Here is a 24,310-nt window from a genome sequence, read left to right on the forward strand (position 1 = left end):
AACCCAGGGCCTCATGCATGCTAGGGAAGCACTCTACCACTGAGCCACCTTCCCAGCCCTCATCTCTTTTAAAAAAGAATTTCCAATGGAAACAAGTGGTTGGTTTTTGTTGTTTTTGTTTCCTTTTGCTTTTGTCTTCTTATTTTATCTGTCTTTGGGAAGGTAAGGGAGAGCACAGAAATGGAGGGACAAGGGATGAATAATTTCAGCAGTGGTACTCACTAAATGAAAATGAACTATCCAACTTGTGGGTGGGGATGAGAGAGAAAGACAGGGAGAGAGCGAGGAAGGGGTGACATTGTCAAAGAAAGAAATATACTCTTTACCTGACTTATATAATTGTAACTCCTCTGTGCATCACCTTTATGATGACATTTAAAGTATTTTAAAAAAATAAAATAAACTTTCATGCATGAATATATTTTAATCAGATTAACTTATTTTTTATTTTCCCCTTCTTTCATCCTCATTTTTATCAGTTTTAGTGGGTTTCCTTACAACATCTTCATACATAAACATAAAGTATGGGTAATTTTTATATTATTCCCCCCATTACTCTCTTTCCCTCTCCCTCCTTCTACTTATTCCCTCAAACACATTTACAGTATAAACATATATGTTTATATATATATATACTATTTATATATATTATATATATTTATTTGTATATATATATAGATTCTGCATATGAGACAAAATATGAAATAGTTTTTCTAAACATGATTTAACATGATCTCCAGTTCCATCCATTTCATTCTTATTTTAGGTTGGATAATACATACATATATGTATATTGTGTGATATACATATATAGTATATATGCATAGTGTAGTGTATATATACTATAGACATATATACATATACACATATGCATGTATATATACACATATATAACTTTATATGTATATATAGATGCATATATATTTATTCTTCTCTTGAAGAGCATTTAGGCTATTTCCATAGCTTGGTTACTGCAAATAGTAGTACTTGAACTTAGGTATACAAGTATCTCCATTATATACTGACATATTCTTTCAGATATGCTCAAGAGTGGTATTGCCTGATCATATGGTAATTTTACTTTTAAGTTTTTGAGGAACATTTGTGCTGATTTCCAGAGTAGCTGAATTAAACCAATGGTATGTAAAATTGTTCCTTCTTTTTCTTTCCATATTTGTTGTTTCCTTCCTTCCTTCCTTCTCTCTTTCCTTCCTTCCCTTCTTTTCTTTCCTGTTTGGTGCTACTCAGGGTGTCTCTGAGACACACCTCAGCCCTTTTTGTTCTGGTTGAGATAGCCATTCTGACTGGGGTAAAATGAAATTTTAATGTCATTTTGATTTGCACTTGCCTTTTAGTTTGACATCCTTTTCTAAACCAGATAATAAATATAGTGCTTGACCCATTATAAGCACTCAACAAACAGCATTTTTTTATATTATTTGTCAGTCAAGTGAGACCCCTTAGCTTAGAAAAGTAAAAGCTCATCTTTTCCTGGATTTTCTCCTTAGAAAACAGTATCAATTTAATTCCTAACCCACTTTTCCCAAGGAAGGGCAGACTCCTCTGAGTGTGCTGACTTCTACAGCCTCCCAGAGGTGTAAGGCTGTAGAGAAAATGTTCATAGCTCTATAACTGTGAGCAAGTGGTATGGGGCCCATTGAGAAAGGCAGTATGAGGCATTTTGTAAAGTTTGTGGGGATACACTTACTCCATTTGCATTTTCTTCATCCTTTAGTATTTTGTCCCTTTGTCCTTGTTATCTTGACTAATCACCAGAGCATTGGTTAGTAAAGGAGACACTGAGGAAGATATGGCGTGAGATTTAGGACTTTCAAAAGGACCTCAAGTGTGTAGGGTGGTTCTTCTAGTCATCAAGCTGAGCTCCATCACGTCCATGGCCACTGAAGAAGCTGCTCTTGGCCAGTCTCCAGGAAGCCAGATATCTAAGCTGGGAATTTGTTCCCTGGGGCAGTTCAACCCCTCTTCTGGAAGCCAATGCCACAGGGTGGATTTTCCTTATCTTCTTGCCTTCCTTTGAATAAGAATTGGCCAAGAACTTCAGAAAGACCTAGAACCCTAGGTCTTAATCCTACTGCAAAGACTTTTGACCCAGGAACACCATAGATGTATATGTCTTGATTATGAAACTCAGTTGTTTCCCTCTTTTTTTAAGTTTTTTTTCCCTTTACTTATTCTCCTCTATGCTAACCATCGCATGTTTACCTTAAATTAAATCTGTCCATATATTTCTCAAATACATGGATAGTCAAATTGACAAGATATGGGTGTGTTAGTTCTTTTCAGGTAAAAACAAAATCCTCAATCTCAAAATCAAAAATGAAACAGTAAAAGCAACTTACTTTCATAAGAATTCTCATCATGAAGTGATTTCTACTAGTTTTTAGAAACTGGTAACTCATTGGTGCAACAACACATCTAACAATTTTTTTTGTACTTGATAACAACAGTGGCTTTAATCTTTAACATCATTCAAAATGCAAACTTTCTTTATTTCAGTGCAATCAAATACATCTAATTTAAATAGTAAGGCCTTTTGAAAAAGAGATTCACCTCTCAATGCAAAGAACAAATATTTGCATTACCTATTTATATTAAAATATGCAGATATTTCCCAAGTATTCAGCCAACTTATAAATTTTTATAACTTCTTTGAATTGTTAACATTTTTTAACACACTACATTATTTCAGCTTTGTGAAGGGCTCAATAACAATCTTTCTGGTCAGGAAAAAGAAAAGAACATTAGAATAAAGAATGCAGAATAAATAAAAACAAAACAGTACAGCCCGTACATCACTCATACAAAGACAACTTTCATGCTGAGCTATAAGCAATTATAATAACACAATGTCCTTCATGTTGATTTCAGCAGTGAAAAGAATTTCTGTAGTTATTGAAGACTTTCCTGGCTAAGATTCAGAAAAAAAAATCTAATTCTATCCCAATCTGACTTCTGTGCAATGCGAGTCATGCACATTTTAAACGCTGATATATAATGCTGCCATTCTTCTACGAACTGTTAACAGCTGTAGAAACTATTATAGCCAGCTTCAAAACATGTCTGTAGTCAGTGCTCTCCAGACACTTAGCAATCCCAAAGCTATTCCTGGATTCACTCAGATTGCAGTGTGAACACAAAGTTTTGATTTATGTTAGTAATGAAACAACAAACTTCTGATCTTTCCTCTAAATGGCCATTCAGATTACATGAACAGCATGTGCCTTGGGGGAAAGTAGAGGGCAGAATTTACAGAAACAAAAAGGAAGCAAGAAAATAAATGAAGGGGCCACCCACAGTTACCTTAAGGAAAACCCACAGTTGCTGGTACAAAGCGCTGTTTTGGAATTACATCTTGGGGCCACAAAAGGCATTTGTGCTCAGAAAGGAAGAAATAGCAGCCCAGGCAGTAGATGGAGGGATGATTTAGTGCCTACAGCAGAGAATGGGCAAAGCCAGTGGTGGACAAAGCATTATGCCACTCTATGAGTGAAGATAATAAAAGCCAGATGCCAGTAGCTCACACTTGTAATCCTAGGTACTTAGGAGGCTGAGATCTGAGGATAGCAATTTGAAGCCAGTGCAGGCAAGAAAATTCTTTAAGACTTTTATTTCTAATTATCCTCCAAAAAAAAAAAAATCCAGAAGTAGAGCTGTGGCTCAAGTAGCAAAAATGCTCGTGGATAGAGCCCAGGCCCTGAGTTCAAGCCCCAGGACAGACACAAAAATAAAAGCAGGTCTGGAAATGTAGTCAGTGGCAGAGCACTTGCCTAGGATGTGAATGGCCTGGGATTCCATCCTTAGCACTGAAAAAAGAAAAAGTGTGAGATTCTCAGTTCAACTGAAAGTTACACTTCATTGAATAATGACAAAATCCCCTAAAACTGACAAGGAAGCGTTTTACTTGTATTATTCTAACTGATCTCCAAATTAAATGTCTACAGATAACCCTAAGCTACAAAGATCCCTGATCTCACAATTGCCAGCTAGAACTTAAATTCAAAGAAGCGTTTCTCTATACCCTTTGTTTCAAGCCAACCACTAAAGTCTTTCTCCCATCCCTGCATAAAAGCTGTTTGTAAACAATGGAAATGTTGCCCCGTAACCAAGATTCAAACGATGCCCAATCATGATAGTGACATAACATGAAGTTATCTCTGTAGGGTATTACATGGTTTCTCTTTCCCAACTTAAACGCAAAGAAGGTGTTAAATGGGTGCTTTCTTAAGATAAGGCATATGCTTTCCTCTCTCCCTGATAGGAGTGGGGAGGATAAAGAGAAGATGTCAGAGTAATCATTCCTTCTGGCCATTGAAAACCATCTCTATGTGCAGACACCCAAACAGTAAAACTCAGACTCTGTCCTGAAGGAGTTTCAAGGCAAGTTAGGAAATGAAGTATGACCACACACACAGAAAAGCAGAAACTCAAGCAGTCCAATAGCGTTGAGAATATATAAGTAATTTAAATGAGATGGAGCTAAAGGACTGGGTAGCTGTGGTCAAATTTTTCAGTATTTATGACTAGAGTTCAAGTATAACTGAAGTATGGGGGGGGGGCAGCTAAGTAGTAGTACCTACACCTACATGAAATGCTGCTCATTGCTGTTGTGTCATCAGCATGCATTAAGTTGCGAGTGATGAGATGCCCAGTTGTTTAAACAAAGAGGTAACTGATTCTAAGGGAATAATACCAGTCCTATTTTCAAATATTGATATTTTTGTTCTTAAGTTCAGTCTTACACCCTACTAAGATGAAGAGTGTGATAAGAGGTAAAGTGCCAGAAGCTTCAGGACTCAGGGAAGAAAATGGGAAGTCATGATGGTGTCCCATGGCCTTGGTGTACCATTGCTATTATTCGTAATAAGTCACTATCTTTGTGTTAAATATTATAGGAAAATGAGCTTAAAAGAAGAAAGGTAAAAACATAATGTTAGCGTGGGAAAGTTAGGCCAAAAAGGACAAATGTGAAATTTTGTTGATTCATTATAATAATATGACAAATTCATAGGTAATAGTACAAGACAAATAATTATGCATTTAATTCAGTTTAAAGTTAGGAACCTAAAAAAATGTGAGGAAAACATTGGGAATGCTACATAACAACAGTATAATAAGGAAGAATATTTTACTTTGATGCTCAGCTGGACTTTTGAAAATAGGTTAGATTAACAACTAGAAAGTACAAAGTCAGTAACCAGTCCAGGAGTATGTAACTTAATATACTATGTAGTAGGATGTTTGAAGGGTTCTTTGAAGGAAATTGCAAAAGAGATGCCTGCTGCCAAAACTTACTGGTATGTGTGGTATATTTAGACTCCTTCAGTTTAGAAAGAAACCAAGAATTAAAGTGACACTGGATGGGAAAAGCAAAAATAAACAAAGCCTATACTCAAAGTTTAGTCATGGCCTAAGCAAAATGACATAATTCCCCAAGATAAGGCAAACAAACAAAACCCCAGCATGGATAACTGAAATTCTGTAGCCCAGATTCAAGTAGAGTGAAGAGCTACTGAAAAATTTATAAAAATACTCTAGAACCAGCTTTAGCATGCTAATCATCAAACCTCGTGTCTCTCCTAGATTCTCTGTGTGTTTTATTTTCAGTCAAACTTTCTTTTTTGTTGTGCAGTGACTCTTTGAAAATATTCTTTTTGGGGTTAGGGGAAGTCCTGGAGCTTGAATTACGCACTGTCTCCAAGCTTTTGTGCTCAAGGCTCATGCTCTAGCACTTGACCCACAGCTCTACTTCTAGCCTTTTGGTGGTTAATTGGAGATAAGAATCTCATAGACTTTCTTTCCCAGGGCTAGCTTTGAACCATGATCATCAGGTCTCAGCCTTCTAAGTGACTAGGATTATAGGCCTAACCCACTGGCACCCAGCTGGAAAGTTCATTTTAATTGAACACTATTTTGGTTATTAGAAAAGTGTTTTTATATTATTATTGAATACCATCTGGAACATCTATTTATAAGAAGTTGTGGATTATAGTCTGGTAAATATTGCGCAGAGCTGAAAAGGCCTAGTGGACATTTTATAGGCTAAAACTATCCGTTATTAAATGTTACACATCAATAAAGGAAACACAGGATCCACGCCTCTCTTAGTTCCTCTATTAGAATGGATAGAAAGTTTAGATAGTAGGTGATGTATTCAATCTCTACCCAATGAATACTCCTCAAGGCATTAGATTTCATTTACAGTAACTTTTCAAACTTAAACTAGGATACTCAACATAGAGAAGAAAATATATTAAAAAGTAACTACCATTCCTCTACATGGTATTCATTCTTTTTCTGAAAAGAGACTTTATTCTTAGAATTGTTTCATAGCAAACTAAATGGCAGGTACAGAGACTTCCTATCTATCTCCCATCTCCATACTGCAGTTTCCCCCTCATCATTATCATCTCGTGTCCATAGTTTACATTAGAGTTCACTTCACTCTTCATACATTCTATGGACTTGGTTGAATTTATATGACATGTACTCATCATAAGTCTAGGGGCTGATCTTGGTTGTTGACTGGATTGAGAGATGTGGGGAAATGGGGCGGGGGGGGGGGGGGAGATTAGTAAAGCACAACTCTGAATGTGTTTGCAAGGAAATTTTCAGAGACATTGAAATTGTGAGGTCTTCAACCTAAGCAGTGATTTTATCCACTGGTGCTTATGAAATGCAAATAAACTATTGGAAGGTGGTAGAACTGCGAAAGGTGGGCCTAACTGGAAAGAAGTCACTAAAGATGTATCTTGACTTGTCATTTATTATCTCTGCTTTCTGGCTGCCATCAGATGAGAAGCTCTGCTCTGTCATACCCTTTATGTCAATCTGTTCTGCCACACCTCAGGCTCAAAATATGGTATCTCAGGCCCAAAAAATGAAGCCAATTCCTAGAACTGCGAGTCAAAACAAATCCTCCCTCCCCCCATAAACTATTTGTCTCAGGTATTTGTCACAACAATGAAAAGTCCAACACAGGTACCACATAGAGACAGTCCACTGCCCTAAGAATCCTATTGTCAGCCTGATGATGGTGGCTCATGCATGTAATCCTAGTTACTCAGGACGCTAAACTCTGAGGATCATGGTTTGAAGCTAGCCTGGGTAGGAAAGTCTGTGAGACACTTACCTCCAATTAACCACTAGAAAATGGGAAGTGAAGCTGTGGCTCAAAGTGGTAGAGCACTAGCCTTGAGCTAAAAACCTCAGGGACAGTGCTCAGATCCTGAGTTCAGGTCCCCAGAGCAAAAAAAAACCTGTTGTCTAACTATTCGTTTGTCTGTCTGTCTGTCTGTCTGTCTCTCTCTCTCTCTCTCTCTCTCTCTCTCATAACAAATAGCAATCACTGTAACCCCTCTGTACAGTACTTTCACAATAAAAAATAAAAAAAAATAGCAATCACTGGTCTTTTTACATTTCTGTAGTTTTATTTTTGTCAGAATATCACATACCTTGAATCCATATGTGTTTTTTGTCTTTTTTTTTTTTTGTCAGTCATGGGGCTTGAACTCTGGGCCTGGGCGCTGTCCTTCAGCTCTTCAGCTCAAGGCTAGCGCACTACCACTTGAGCTACAGCACCACTTCCAGTTTTCTGCTGGTTAATTGGAGATAAGAGTCTCACGGACTTTCCTTGCCCATACTGGCTTTGAACCATGATCCTCAGATCTCAGCCTCCTGAGCAGCTAGGATTACAGACATGAGCCACTGGCACCCTGCCAGTATGTATTTTCAAATGAAAAGTTGTGTCCAAATGCTTTTGTGTCTGATAAGTCATCTTCATTACTGAAAAATATTCCATTGTCTGAATAGTTATAGTGTGTTTATTCATTCATCTATGAAAGAACATCTTGGATCCTTCTTCATTACTTTTTTAAAACAAGAATAGGATGTAAAGATACATGTAGGCATAGAATAAACCCACAAACATGTGCTTCATTTCTCTCATCATTTTTTTTCTTACACAAAGCCCTTCTCATTCACCAAACAGCTCTTATTCCCCTGGAATGTTTCTTCTGAGTCTTCTTCCTAAAAGATGGTATTGTAATTAGAAACGTAGATATGAATTAATAACGTTGGTGTTTTGAGCTCAAAACTGAAGGTTCCATTTTAATGTAAAAAGATGGTTCTCTTAGAAACATCTGCATTTTAACATAAGAAATTAATTTCTACAAGGGGGATCCATCCACACTGTAGTAGGCCATGTGGGAAAGTCCATTAGAATTTGGGAGCAGGAATAATTTTTTCCCCAATTCCCCCATGTTACTCCAAACTGGTTCTGATTGTTTAATGTATAATTAAAATGTATTAAAAACTACTATACATCCAAATTCAACACATTTTTTTTTGTCAGTCCTGGGGCTTGAACTCAGGATCTGGGTACTGTCCCTGAGCTTCTTTTGCTCAAGGCTAGCACTCTACCACTGCCACTTCTTTTCTGTTTATGTGATACTGAGGAATCGAACCCAGGGCTTCATGCAGGCTGAGTAAGCATTCTACCACTAAATCACATTCCCAGCCCACATTTGATTTTTTTATATTGAAATTTGCATGGGTTCTGGTATTGGGGCTTATACTCAGGACCTTATACTCACTTGGCTCTTGTGCTCATGGCTGGCACTTAAGCATGCCTGAAGTCCAGAACGTTTTTAGTTAATTGGAGGGGGAGTCTCAGACTTTTCTGCCTGGGTTGGCTTTTAAGACCCTCCAGGTCTTAACCTCTTGAGTAGCTAGGATTAGAAGCATGAGCTACTGGTACCTGGCTCTATATTGAAATGCTTTTACAGAAAAAACATTGCTAATATCTTATCCTGTATTATTGGTTCTCAAATAGAGAAGCCATTTCTCCCCAGCCTAGACACATCTGGGAACAGTTGGATATTTGTGATGACAATAATCGGGGCGGGGGGGGGGGGGGGGGGGGGGGGCTGGGAAGTTGGCTCAGTGGTAAAGCGCTTGCCTTGCATGCTTGAGGCCCTGGGTTCAATTCCTCAGCACCACATAAGCAAAAAGAAAAAAGCCGGAAGTGGCGCTGTGGCTCAAGTGGTAGAGAGCTAGCCTTGAGCTGAAGAGCTGAGGGACAGCACCCAGGCCCAGAGTTCAGGCCCCGTGACCGGACCCCCCAAAAAAATAATAATAATAATCGTGGGGGGGGAGGAGGGTGATTCTACTGTCACCTAGTGGGCAGAGGTCAAGGGTGTTGCTAAATGCCTATGACAGCTCCCTCATCACACACAGCAAGAATTATCTGACCAAATGTCAAATTGCTACAGGTAAGAACCCCTTGTCTATGTAAGTTAATCCTGTTCCATGTAAGCTATAAAGTTCATATCTGAATAATATAAATATCAATATCATTGAAATCATTGATTTCTAGAATAGAAATGACCATAATTTAGAAGGATCTGAATTTTTTTCTTAACATTTCAGGGATATCTTAACCCTGATTCTGAATTAAATTGCTTTTCAAAACAGTCAATTGAATAAAATGAAGATGCCTTATATAGTTCGTTCAAGTTTTTCTATTTTGGAAATGGAAGTTATGATTAAAATTGGCACTTCTGAAACTCTAATTGCTATTTCATTGCTTAGTAGAAAAAAAAATATTTCCAAGACCTGCCAGATGGGAAGTCTCAAGATAAGAAATGATAAGGCAATGTTCACATTCCAATCAGAAGAAAAAATGTTTACACATTTTAAATTCTGCTTCAATAATAAGCAATACATCTAATTAACTAATAAACTAATATTTACAATTGGATTTAATCTTCCAAATCCTATTAGATTACTAGTAATTAGAACAGAGTTGATATAAGAACACTATGTAGTGTTTGGAGGCATGGCTCAAGTGGTAGAATGCCAGCCAGTGAGTAAATGTGTCATTTACTGAGTTCAAATCTTAATCTTGGATCAAAAACAAACAAAAAAAGAGCACCCTGTATATTAAGGGCTTTAGATACTGCAAAAGCTCTCTCTTTGTAGGTATATAAACTCCCTGAACAACTGAAAATGTCCATTTTTCAAGATCCAGACCTAGAGCAACCTAGTGTATTCATAATATCCACACTCAGCTTTAGAAACACAATCGACACTTCTTTGGTAACTCCTTTTGCATTTCCGCTTCTGAAAGCTCTATCTTTATCATGACCACTTTTCTCTTTTCTCTTCTGTCACTCCTCTAAGAAACATTATGAGAAAGACTGGCAATGAAAAGATGTGAGGAAAAGCCATAATGGTTTCTTCTGTCAACCAGGAGACTGAAATGTCCCCACAGAGAAGATAGCCAACCTAGAGTAGTTATTTCACTTACTAAAACTTACCTCAAGCTTTCCAAATGTAAGGATCAATAGGCCATGAAGGAAGGCTTTTTTTTAAGGTCTTACTTTTGGAACTGTTTTATTTTTTTCAGGTCTGATGAAAGCCACTAAGAAAGAACTACAAATTGAGGTACATCTTTTGCTAGTTGCTTGGGTTTGACAAATAAAGCAATCATCAAAATCATGGAGTGTGCATTGCTTTTAAAAGCCCAATTTGTTTGATATAATACAGCAGCAGGACAACTAGGCAAATAAATGGCATTACTTAACATAATCACTTAATGTTGTACAACCAACATCAGCTCTTATTGCTTTATCGCTTGCAAAGAGTTTGCTGATAATGAAGTTGATTGTTAGTGTGAAGATATAAATTGTTCAGTGGTTCTAGTTGTTAATGACAGCAAAGGAACACAAAAGAGGAAAAATAGGCTCTAGCAGCCCAAATTCATTGCTAATTGCCTGGGCATTCATTATAGGCTGACCAGGGATAATTATCTAATTAAACTAAAGCTCTGCTGCCTTAGAGGAATTTCTAGGCACTGTGATGTTGCTTGTCAATTACCTCAGCAGGTCCTGTTGAAATATGTAGTTAACTCAAGGCATGTTTTGCTTTTCCCAATAGCAATACATGGCACTCTGATTGCATGTAATTTGTACTTAGAAGGGAAAAAAAGTTTTTCTTTGAAAAAAATACACTATGAAAACTAAGAATAAGGGAAAACATTTTAAACAAAAACTCTTGCTCATTTTACTCAATAATCTATATTCAGGAAAAGTCAATAAAATCTACTTTAAACTATAAAGTACAAGACACAAAAGAGCAATCAAATATCTGTATGCATGATATTGGGTGTTCTTGTTACTTATTTTTGTTTTGTTTTTTTTTTGTCAGCCATGGGGCTTGAACTCTGGGCCTGGGAGCTATCCCTCAGCTCTCCAGCTCAAGGCTAGTGCTCTACTGCTTGAGCCACAGCACCACTTCTGGATTTTTCTAATTATGTGGTGCTGAGGAATCAAACCCAGGGCCTCATGTATGCAAGGCAAGCACTCTACTGCTGAGCCACCTTCCCAGCCCCCTGTGTTATCTTTTGCAAGGTCCTGCAGTGGTTCAATGTGAAATTCTATTATTTTTGTGTAATTGTATTTTTTTAATTCATATTTATTTATTTACTTGATCGGTTGTGGGGCTTGAACTCTGGGCCTGGGCGCTGTCCTTCAGCTCTTCAGCTAAAGGCTAGCTCTCTACCACTTGAATCACAGTGCCACATCTGGTTTTTAGTGGTTTATTGGACATACGAGTCTCCAATAAAATAAGTGTCTCCAGACTTTCCTGCCCTGGCTGGCTTTAAACCATGATCCTCAGATCTCAGCCTCCTGAATAGCTAGGATTACAGGCATGCACCACCAGGGCCTGGCTAATATTTTTAAGGTTAGAAGGAACGTGGTACACTATCCAGATTAGATACTATATAAACAAGGAAACTGCCTCGGTTCCAAGAAAGGAAATGACATGTTCCAGTCCACATAGCTGGTTGTGGTTGCTAAGAGTAGCACCACACCCTCCATTACCCTTCCATGCTTGTTGCTGTATTTTCAAATTATACTTTTTTTTCTTTTGGTTGGTCAAGGGGCTTGAATTCACAGCCTGGGTGCTGTCCTTGAGCTCTTTTCCTCCGGGCTAGTGCTCCACCACTATGAGCCACAGGGCCACTTCCTGTTTTCTGGTGACTAATTGCAGATAAAAGTCTCTAAAGTGCGTTTTACTAATTAGTGTTCAAAGAATCCATTTACATCCTATCTGTAGTCTATCACCATAAAACTGTTATTTACTAAGAATCCTTCAGGAAGGGCACCTTCCAGGAGAATCTAATTTCATTCCAAAGGGTTTTTTCCCCACCTTAATTTCCTTTGATTCTGGAACATGTTCTCTGTTCCCCTGCAAGAATGTGGAGGTCTAGAAGCCCAACTTCCCAGATATTTTTCAGGCAGCACCAGCAATGAACATACAGTTTCCTGGCAAGTAAAGGAAGATGATTTTCCCTTTCACTGCCTCTTCAAGTTGAACATCAACTGTTTTACCACTTCTGTTTAAAATTCATTAATTAAGATAAATATAAAGGTGTTTTTTTTTTTAATCTCTCAGCCAGGAGGAAAAGAACAGATGGGAAAGCGGGGGAGGTGGAGATAGAAAATGTCTTCTTAGAAGAAAAATGTCTAAAAGGAAAAGAAAAACAAGAAGCATGAAAAGAGGAGAGGGTAATTATGAGAACTAAAGCGTTTGAATTCAATTTATAGTTCACAACTATTTTGGGTCTCATAATAATTACATCGCGGGCTAGAATATGGCTTAGTGGTAGAGTGCTTGCCTAGCATGCATGAAGTCTTGGGTTCAATTCTTCAGTACCATATAAACAGAAAAAGCCCGAAGCGGTGCTGTTGCTCAAGTGGTAGAGTGCTAGCTTTGAGCCAAAGCAGCTCAGGGGCAGTGCCCAGGCCCTGAGTCCAAACCCCAGGACTGGCAAAAAAAAAAAAAAAAAAAATGCTTAAAGGCTAAGAGGATGAGCTCTCTGATATCAAATTGGTGGAGGGGCAGCTAAAATTTCAAATCAACCACCAAAATAGTAATACCTAGCTTTCAGTAGTATGTCAGGTTGAATATAACAAAAAGCATAACATATAAATAAATGAATCCATGGGAATCTTTCTCTATCCTAATGTGTAATTATTGTGTTGTATGCTATACAACACAAACCTCTGAACTATATTAAGGCAATAAAGCCTGATTTACCTCTTAACAATTCCTGAGATTAGCAAATTAAACAGCCTATACAGTAATTGATAGGATTTTGGATAAGTACACAAGGCTCAACTAGAGTAGGGCACAGTTACTTTGCAAGATCTTAGTGAAGGCTGACTGAGCTAAGAAAGATGTTAAGTAACATGAGATAAATACAATGAAAGAAAATATGTACAGTTGGCTTTGTTTGGATAATTTTTCTAGTTCTCTCCATCCTCCATGATGGCAAAGGAAATGCAGGAAATTAACTTACAAATCATCTCTCACAAACATGAGTACGCTGGAATCGGAATCCAGTGAAGCTAGTCCTCAATGGTGCCTAGCTTATGGCAGAGCCATGCCATTCATTCTTCTGGCTTTTACAACTTGACATTCACTCATGATATAGTATGAGAAACTGACACCAAGATTTTTTGTCATCTGGAAAGCCACAATATGAGTTCAAAACGTCACACAGCCTAAGTATGTTTCTAAAAACAAGAAAATCATTATCAAATCCAGGCACCAGTGGCTCATGCCTATAATCCTAGCTACTCAGGAGGCTGAGATCTGTGGATCTCAGTCCAAAGCAAGCCCAGGAAGGAAAGTCTGCGACACTCTTATTTCAATTAATCATCAGAAAACTGGAAGTGGCTCAAAGTGGTACGGTACTAACCTTGAGCAAAAAAGCTCAGGGACAGTGCCAAGGCCCTGAGTTGAAGCTCCATGACTAACAAAAAAAAATAATAATCATTATATTTACCATGTTCTATCCTAATATAAAAGGTAAATATAGAAGTAAGGGGGCAGTGACTACTGGACATGGGACAGAGAACTTTCCAGCTTACACTATAGGCAAGAATAAGGCAAAAGTGAGGCTAGGGATTCTGAGAATATCAGGATTTTTGTGTTCTTTCACACTGAGTCCCAGTGTGAAGAAAAGATAAACAAAATGAAATATAAAAGATCTATGTAAAAGTCAGTAAAGTGAAAGAATAAGGATGAAAGAAAAAATAACAGCAGAGTTCCCAAAGAATGATAACATTCTATAAACGAGCAGGCAAGTTAAACAGATGTAGGCTGGAGGCTCTTCCAGTTATTTCTTGACTAATTAAGCAACTGCAAAGAAGAAGAAAATAGTCTCAGCTTTATTCATACCTCTGTGTGCTTTCCCCATTCCTAAATATAATAGATGTGGGCAGAAGGTGGGATTTAAGCTTTATCAGTCTTACCTATCACCACAGAGCTGTCAACTTGTGAAGGAGAAAATGTGGAGAATATATTTTAAAATAAATTGCCAAAGCAATGGCTCATCAGAAAGCCCTGTCACCCGTACCTATAAAATAGATTACCAGTTTTTACACTACTTTTCTTATCTTTCCTCTAGATTGCTGGTTTGAATCTGCATCCTCTTCTTTTATACTCGTCCCACCACCAACCTCTTTAAAAACATAAAACAGATCAAGTCATCCTCACATCCAAAGCTCCCCAAGGCTTCCCACTTCACTTATAATAAAATCCAGTGCCCTACCACAGCTTATACATCCCTAGGCCCCCTCCCAGAGCCCATAACTCACACGTAACCAGGCTCTTGCTTACCTTTCCCATTACGTCTCCCTCCAGGAACTCTGAAGCTGACTATGCAATGACCCACCCTGCAGGCCTTTATCTTTTTCCTTCCTACGTGGTAGGAATCACGTTCTTCCCTACCTGGTCAATGCTGTGGTATATAAAATACCCTGCTCAACAGTCTCAGGGCTGTTTCCTCATCCTAGAATACACTGACCCCAGATTTTCATTAGTTTAACTCAGTGATTTCAAGCACCACTCAAATCTTATCCTCCAATAATTCTTAACAATCCAATTTAAAACAACAGTGTATTCAATGAATGTTAGGTTCATTGAAAAAGTTGAACTACAAAACTTGTGGGTATGGATAGGACAGGGAAAGATGGGAGAGAACAATGGAAGAGGGATGAGATAGAGCAAGATACACTGTACTCATAATGTGATTTATGGGATTCAAACCTCTTTCTACATCTACTTAAAACTACATAATAGATAAATATCACACACAAATATATCATCTTACCAAGCTAACTGTCTGTAGAAGTTAGTTCTGCCTAAAAATATATTGCCAACTACACATACCCTGTCTCAGTCCATTTTCTCCTGCTAGGGCACAATACTCAAAACTGACTGATTTCTAGAGGACAGGGATTTGTGTTTTAGCTCTGGAGGCTGGGTAGTTCAGGGTGTCACATATATCAAGGATGTTCTTATATAACAGAAAAATAGCACATAAACAACCTCGGATCCTCTTTTTCTTATAATGCTCTTAAAGTCATCAGAGCTACTCTAATCCTAACTAAAGATGCTACCTGTAAATATCAACATATGTAAACTGCTTCCACACACAAACCTTTGGAAGACACATTTGAACCATAGCACATTTTACTACTCCCTAAATATGGACACACAGTTGTATGCATATTCTAGGGAAATCAAACCTTGTCTACTCTGTTCCTTACTGAATCCTCCAAACCTACAGCAATGCCTGGTACCTACTGGCTATCACTTTTTTTTTCTTTTTTGTCAGTTGTGGGGCTTGAACTCAGGGCCTGGGCACTGTCCCTGAGTCTCTCTGTGCTCATGGCTAGCACTCTACCACTTGAGCCACAGTTCCACTTCCACTTTTTGAGTGGTTAATTGGAGATAACTGTCTCACAGGGACTTTTCTGTCCAGGCTGGCTATGCGCCATGATCCTCAGATCTCAGCCTCCTGAGTAGTTAGGATTACAGGCATGAGCCACCAGTGCCTGGCTTTGACTATCACTTTTTAATGGGTAACACAGTCCATTTATTCTAAACTTCTCCCAAATCGTGTTCTGCCATGTATTTTCTAGCATCTGCTTACTATCAATGTTCTTTTCTTGTCTGTTCTCTTTTCTAGATTTCTCTTGATCTTCATTCTTATACCAACACTGAGGAAAACAAAATAAAGAGCATAAAATAGGACATTAATGATAATTTTTTAAAAAAATTTAAAACCCACTCAGCCTATGATAGCTACTCCTTGGGACAGAAAGCCAAGCAATGTGCTAAGGGCCAAAGACCTTAGGGTCAGTATTGTTCATTAGTGAAGCTCAGAAGGGCAGTATCAAAATGAAATATGAAGGTAATCTGTGGCCCAAAAATTACTATATGACTGCACTTGATTCATTGTTAAAAAAAAAAAAAATCTGTGCAAAAAAGCTGATTCAGAAAGTTTCAACACAATTTGGGACTCTAGACATACAGCCCCAGGTATTTCTTACTTAGGTAAACTAAAGAACCTGGGGAGTGGTATTACCAGGAAGATGGTTTTACCAATAATAATCTTTTAAATCTCTACCCTGAAGCTGATTTTCAACACAAGTCAAGGCCCATTTCAGTATTTGCTAAATATTTATCCATCCACTGGATTTTTAAAGTACAACTTTTAGTCATTTAAAAACTTTAATAACAGCTACTATATAACATGGCAACTATTATGGTTTTAGGTGGTGTGTCATCAGTGATTTACACAGGTATCTTATTATACCAATCTGTAGATGAAAATAATGAACTTCATTTAAGGCCGTGTGTAGACAAGTAATAAAAAGTAACAGATTTGGAAATCCAGCATGGTTACAGGCTAACTAGTATTTGTTGTTACTTATATGATCCTGATGAGTTACAACCCAATAGCCTTGTGTAACTTATTTCCTCATCTGCAAGCTATCCTAGATCATATTAGTGCCTACCTCTGAAGAGTATCTGAGGATTAAACTTTATAACGTTCATTACATAATGCACTTCACACAAGTGTCTGTGGCACTGAGTCCTCATTAGCGAGATTATATAACCCACTAAAAACGGATGCCTATTTTAACAAGAAGGGATTTCAGTAAATTACTGGTTACAAAATGTACACAAAGCTCATGTTTAGCTCTGGAAATCCAAGGGGGGGATTAAGTCTGAAGTCATGATATCTAGTGTCTTGCTTTTCAAGCCTTCTTCTTCTTCTTCGGTCAAAAGTAGGCACTTCCCGAAGTAAAATGCCCCTGCGGAAAGTACTCCATGCAGCTTCTGCAGGAAGGGATCCGCGTCACCGAATGCATCCATCTCTCCACGGCTGTACGGAATCTATTATTTATAAGAGCTTCTGACACAGGCTTCGCTTCAAGGGCCACCCAGGGCTCAGGAACCCTTATTCTAAGAGAGCCTGGGGCTCCTCGAACACTCCCGGGAAGGAACTGCTCCCCTGCAGAACCAGAGCAGCGTCCTGGCCCAGACGCCAACCCCAGCCTGCGCCGGCGGTGCTGGACCCCCCTGCACCCCCCCTCCACCTCCGGAGATGCTCGGGTGACGAAAGCGCTTTCTGAAATCCCAGCGGCTGACCCAGTGCTAGCCGGGCGGCTACGTGCAACTTCAGGTGGAATCCACAGCCTCCCGTCTTCCCCGGAGCAAGGGCAAAGAAGGCGACCCAGCTCCGACCTCTAGCCAGCGGCGCCGGAAGGCCAACGACCCCTCGGCCCAGCGCCTGCCCGCAGCTGAAGGCTCTATCCACGCCACCGGCCAGCTGCCGGAAGTGCGCAACCTAAGACACGGGGGTCGCCGGGAGTTGTAGTTAAGCGGCTAAATCTCATGTACTTCCCAAACCCCATTTGTCAAACCAAAAAAAATTACTTTGGTATCTTAGGGGGAGAGCCGGCGGGTAAGGTCGCTTTAGCTCAACGGGTGACATGTCATGTCTCTTCTCCAGTCAGCCACGACAGCGCGGGCCAGCGCTCGGTCGGAACGGTGGACTACAAGTCCCAGCATGCTCCACGCGGCTTCCGGAACGCCCTGCGGCCGTAGTAGGTGCGGGCCGCATGAATGGAGCGCCGGGTTTAAAGCCAAGTTTGGCACCGTCCGCACCACCGGTACCTGCTTCTCGGAGCGTGAGTGCGGGCCGTGAGCCGTGCGCCTGCGCGCTCGCGGGGAGGACGCCAGCTCGGCGCGTCGGCCTGCGACGGACTCGTGGCTGCTGAAGTTGGCGGCGGCGCCGCGCGCCGGACGGGCCGGTAGTTACTGGGCCTCCCGCCTAACGTCCCAGGGGCTGCGGGCAGCCGTGGCGGCCGCCGGGGACCGCAAGGGGCGGAGGAAAGGAGGGGGCCGGCCCCGGCTCGCGGACGATCCACCGAGCATGCCCCGAGACAACATGGCTTCCTTAATCCAACGGATAGCCCGCCAGGCTTGCCTCACCTTCCGGGGCAGCGGGGGCGGCCGCGGCTCTTCCGACCGCGGCGCGGCCTCGGGTGCCGAGGTGCCGATGCCTCCCGGTTTCCCGGAGAACCTGAGCAAGCTGAAGAACCTGCTGACCCAGGTCCGCGCCGAAGACCTCAACATTGCCCCGCGCAAGGCCACGCTGCAGCCCCTGCCGCCCAGCCACCCGCCGGTCACCTACATGCACATCTACGAGACGGACGGCTTCAGCCTCGGCGTGTTCCTGCTCAAGAGCGGCACCTCCATCCCGCTGCACGACCACCCGGGCATGCACGGCATGCTCAAGGTGCTGTACGGCACCGTGCGCATCAGCTGCATGGACAAGCTGGAGGCGGGCGGCGGGCAGCGGCCGCGGGCTCCGCCGCCCGAGCAGCAGTTCGAGCCGCCGCTGCAAGCCAAAGAGCGGGAGGCCGTGCGGCCGGGAGTCCTGCGCTCCCAGGGCGAGTACACCGAGGCCAGCGGCCCCTGCGTCCTCACGCCGTACCGGGACAACCTACACCAGATCGACGCGGTGGACGGGCCCGCCGCCTTCCTGGACATCCTGGCTCCGCCCTACGACCCAGATGACGGCCGAGACTGCCACTATTACCGGGTGCTGGAGCCCATCAGGCCCAGAGGGGCCTCCGGCTCGACCAGTGACCTGCCTCGAGAAGTGTGGCTCCTCGAGACCCCGCAGGCCGATGACTTCTGGTGCGAGGGAGAGCCCTATCCAGGTCCCAAGGTCCTGCCCTGAAGCCACCGGCCCCTGGGCGCGGTGGGCTGAAGATGTCCCCCTGCCCCGGATGAGGGCCTGGCTGCCCACCACCCCGCCACAAGGGCTCTCCCCCTTCTCCCGATCTCGTGCGCGCTCTCTGTGTCTCTCTATCCCTCCCTACTCCTACCTTCCCCCCCCCCCCCCCACACACTCCCTTACTTCCTTCTGCTCCCTCTGCCCTCTAGCCTGGGTGTTGGATCCTCCTGGAGGGACAGGGATAGCCCAGCTTCCTCAGCAGCCTCTGGAAGCTAGAGTGACCGGACTGGTTATGGGGTCAGGGTGGGCAGGAGGAGGCAGGGTTGTTTTGGGTACTGTCAGCTGCCGTCAAAGCTTTGATTGGGGGAAGTTGGGCAAGGAACTCTCCGAAGCGCTTCCATCTCAAGCCATAATGAAAATATTCTTCCCCTGTTTTCCATACTGTACCAATACATTAAGTGGTGCCCTCCCCCCCCCCACACCTTTCACTAAATAGGGATTGCTTTCTTCTCCCTGCCCCTTCGACCTTTTCGCCCTTACAGTTTTAACTTATTACTGTGCATGACCCAGTAGTTTGGATTGTTTTAGTTTTCAGTTCATTGGTAAAAACTGGGTTGCCATGTGAGCTACTTTTTAAAAAGTGAGATACCCTCACTATCCTAATTCCCTATGAAAATTAAGTCATCTTTTCCAGTTTGGGGCTCACCCCCAAGACTTAACTATGCATGTCGAGGATAAAATTTGTAATTTTTCCTCCTTTGATCCTATAACATCTGGTTATTCAGGTGGTGTCTACTAAGAAACCAACACCTTCCTATTTCAGTGGGAGCTGATTCCTTACAGCTTATCTTCCCCCGGAGTCTGTAGTCCAAATTTGCCAGTTGAGATATTTTTTTTTTCCCTTTGGTTGTAGATTCACCTTTAATGCAAAAACTATTATCCTCAAGTCTTGTTTCCTTTGTCTTAATATACTTTAAGAGGTGTTAGGGCCATTCTAACCAGAAGATTCAGAGGAGCTGAATCTGCTATGCTTCCAAATAATTGAATGTAAGACTCTTAGCCAAGCTGTTGAATTCTACACCTGCTACTTCCAGTATCTTCCTGTAAAAAGGTAGAAAAATTATGTTGATGGCTGTTTCATGTTTTTTCAAGAACTCTAGCATTCAGAGGGGCTGTGTTTCCAGCTGAATTGCTAGTGATGTTATCTCAGCTTCTCTCCCAGAGAACCAATGCTGGCTCCAATGACAAGTTTTCAATAGATACAGGTAATCTAGGCCAGAAAACTTGAGCATTAACTATTAGCTATTTTAGAGATCCAAAATTTGGGATTAAACACTTCCCACTTTGAACTCTTGGAATGAACAGTTGTGCTATCTATACTTTTGTTTTATTTCTGTCCTTTCCCTAGGCTGAGCAACTTTACCTTGTTTACAAGTGTATTGACACCATTTGCTTCAGGCTATGGAGCACTGTTTCCCCTTTTTACTATTTATAGGATTTCTTTTTTTCACAAAACTTTTCATGAGAACAAACTGTAGAAATAAACACACTAAAATTTGGCCAGCTGTCGTCTAAGCCCTCTTGATTGACTTGCCCCAGTGGCAGTAGTTCTAATATTTGTAAAAGGGAGATTTACTATTACTGGTGGAAAGTGTTGACTCTGGGAAACCAATATGTGCTTTGCCGCTGCGTTATGGAGGGCAGGGTTTAGGAGTATTTATTCCATTTTTAATAGTATGAAGGAGCAAACCCATGGAGAATGATCTTTAAAAAAAAAAAAAACTAACTTACTCCACATAACATGCTACTAAACCCTGTTGTAACACATAACACAGGCATGATTCATTAATTTTGTTCAGGGTTGCTAAAATAGTAGTTTCACATTGTGTGGTTTAAAATTCCTTGGAGACAGTGTGAAGCAGCTCAGCCTGCCACTCACTTTGAAAACCAGTGGTGATAGACAAATGATTTTCTTAGCCTCACAAGTTTTTTTTTCACAGCACAGCAATGATTGTGTGTGTTTTTGAATTACATTGTTGATGTGCAAAAATTATTTAATGTAAATGTGGTATAATATAAAGTATGCTAAACTACTTTATAGAAACATCCTGAAAACAGGTTAGTAATAAAAGAATTATTAAGGACTTTATTACCAAAAAACCAAAAAGTATAAAGTTTTCAATTATAAGCAATTCTGAAGAAAACTAGGTGCTTTTCAAAAGATTGACTGAGAAAACAATGTGATATCTTTTGGATCTAGATCAGTAAGAATAGTGAAATTTTTGATTCATTGAGTAAATGTTGTAAACAAAATAACTTGTTTTAATGAACACATGCTGAGAGAATATGCTCATAACAAAGACAAAATGCAGAAGAAAAAAAAACCTCACCTCTATGCATAAACTATTAGTCATAACTGACTTGATGTTGCTGCTATTGTGTTTTCATGTAGTCCTGAAAGGCAGATTGTTTTAGTAACGGCTATAGGATAGAAGTTACCTTCCCATAGGAAAGACTAATGAGCACAATGGTATTACTTTTCTGTTGAATAATAAATGCAATAATTGCCTCTCATGGATGAGAAATTGTCTAAATACTTCTGAAGCTTTTAAGTTTTCTAATGTATCAGTGACCAGTTATATCAATATGAAATTTTGTGTACCTACATATATACTACTTTCAGAAATGATTATTATTAAGCTTGATTTGATGGTTTGACTATAACAAATGGTGTTTATTAAAGAAAATGATAGTCTGCTTTTTAAGCAATGTGGTTTATTAATAAGAGTAAGTTTCCTGAGCTTTCAGCATGAATAGCCCTTCTCCCAAAATGTGTACGTTTTATTTTCCCACCTTCTATTGTCACCTTATAGGTGCCTTAGTCTTGGCTTATCAGGAGGACTCTGATGGCTCCTCTGTTGCAAATGATTTCTGGATCTTGTGTGTTTTAATACTGTGGCCCAGCGAAGAAGCAATGTATCTTTAATTCAGACCTTTTCCCATTGCTATTCAATTCTGTCCTGAGAGCAGTTACTCCTGCAACTGCCGATCTGAATTCAGAACTCGGGATCCTGGGAGGCTGCTCAGTTCCATTTTACTGAGGCTCCCACCAGCATAGATGAAACTTCTAATGATACTGAATCTTTGAATCCAGGTTTACATTTCCCATTAAAATCAGTGTGTTTATGGAAAATAAAGATGTGTTTAAAATTACTTAAGAGAAATCTTGTTATTGAAGAATGTAGAAGGCATTATCTTTTTACAATGTTTTGATCACTATTAAAACTTCAGTTTAAACTATAGGATTATATTGTAATAAAAGTGGTTTGTAGATTTCTAAAGTCCAAGAAATAGTACAAACTTACGACTGGTGCTTTGAAACAGGATGACTAAAAATACCAGAAACTAATGTATAAATACATTATTTTGCTGTAACAAAACTCAGGTTTAACCAAAAGAAAATTACAAGAAAACAAAATAATTTTTGTCTTTTAAAAAAGGAAGTGCCTTAAAGACTTGAATATTTCGTTCTGCTCTTGATTTTCTTTTTACAGAATTTATGTATTTGTTGTTTGGCATATAAGTATCTGTAGATGCTGACCATCCTTCCTCCACACACATATATACACACAAAACATATTGAAAAGTTAGATATTAACAGCAGCAATTTTTAATATATGAAAAAATTGCCTTAATCTCAGCAGTAAAGATACTGAAATTAAATAGTATAGTTGATGAACAGTTAAGTTTAACTTTAATTAACTTGTTTATAATTATGAATAGAGCCATCTCAAAAGTATTATGCATTTTTAAGGAGTTATTCTCCAGCAGTTACTTTTTAATACAAATCAACAGTAATGGAGGTATCTATAATACCCTATAAAGCACAGGTAAGGTTCGAAGAACAACAAACTTGATGCCCATTTATTTCTTGAGCAAAGTAAAAACAAATGCCTTTGAAGTGGCTGAATATTTTAAGCAGAGAACTGTTTAAAGGTACTGTCCTCGCATGTTGAAATCCAGGAGTAAAAGCCAAGGTTGGCCCTGAAGAAACACTAAAAGTTTGGTCTTCCTTGCAGTAGACGTGACTGCTACTTCAGCAAGCCAACGTCAAAGTGATGGTGCAACCAGATTCCATTAAAATGTTTTCAAACTTACTTTTAAGGCTGCCTAGTTTACTGCTTTGTAAACAATGGTTTATATAATCTTGATTTTCAAAACAGCCTGAAATCATGCTTTGAGAAGAGGGTTACATATTGTTCAAAACTAGAGCATACCATATTTTAATACAAAATCTTGGAAAGGAGTATTTGTTAGAAACAATTACCAAACTAATATTTTTATACTTACCAAAACTGGTTAAGCAGGGTAATATGTAGCGGAAAAAAATCTTGGCACTCAAGTTCTGAAATACTGTAGTTTTAAGGAAGTGCTTCATTAACTCCATAAATTCTCAAATTCCAGTGGCTGAGGGCAACAGGTGAGTAACTGTCACTGTCCATGCTACTGAAATACAGACTATCAAAATTATCTGCCACATCCAGGCAATGCCAGCACTGAAAAAACTACAAGCAGATGAAGAGATTTTCTCAGATGTTGTGGAACAGTGGTTCAACATAGGAATCTGTTTAAGAAGCATGGAATATTAAGATACTTAGATCCAGATTTTGGAGTAAAGATGATAATGTCACAGGCATATGATCTATTTGTTCCCTATAGGATAAAAAAAAATGGGTAGATTAGTAATTTGGGAAGATGGTGAGTTTATTTTAAAATTGCAAAAGGCTTCCAGTAAAATTAACCCTCAGAGTGTTTTTTGTTTGCAAACCATTATCCACTGTCAAGGGAGGATTTTATTTATACATTTGCCTCTTAAGATTTTTTTCAAGGCTGGAGAGCACCTGTCTTAATAACAAGCTAGCTATTTTTATAGTCACTTCTAGATCCACCAAATCACTGATGAATGAATCTTCTAAATAAATGTGAAGTGAGGACCAGAGAGAGATGAGTCCTGAGGTACTTACTATGGCAACCCATGAGTGCTGCCATCAGCAATGTTGGAGAGCATTTTTTCATATGAAGTGGTGATAGTGCTTTCAAAAAGTTTTTTTGTAGTCATGAGATTGATACTGGAGCCTGACACAAATTCCCAGCTCAACCAGGCCACCACATATTCCACAA

At 40.0% G+C, this 24,310-nt stretch overlaps 1 protein-coding gene across 1 annotated transcript; it reads left to right on the forward strand.

Moving 5' to 3' along the window:
• The first annotated feature begins 17,949 nt into the window (after positions 1-17,949).
• On the forward strand, positions 17,950-22,342 carry Ado (2-aminoethanethiol dioxygenase). The gene has a single exon (XM_042696452.1). It carries the CDS (start codon positions 18,320-18,322, stop codon positions 19,130-19,132), a length of 813 nt encoding a protein of 270 aa, XP_042552386.1. The 5' UTR covers positions 17,950-18,319; the 3' UTR covers positions 19,133-22,342.
• Positions 22,343-24,310: the final 1,968 nt, after the last annotated feature.

The sequence above is a fragment of the Dipodomys spectabilis genome, unplaced genomic scaffold (assembly GCF_019054845.1).
Source record: "Dipodomys spectabilis isolate Male_0828 unplaced genomic scaffold, ASM1905484v1 ptg000207l, whole genome shotgun sequence".
In the NCBI taxonomy this organism is placed as follows: Eukaryota; Metazoa; Chordata; class Mammalia; order Rodentia; family Heteromyidae; genus Dipodomys; species Dipodomys spectabilis.

Excerpts from the sequence above, each read along its gene's own strand:
- Ado (XM_042696452.1), top strand. The coding sequence starts at position 18,320 with ATGCCCCGAGACAACATGGCTTCCTTAATCCAACGGATAGCCCGCCAG.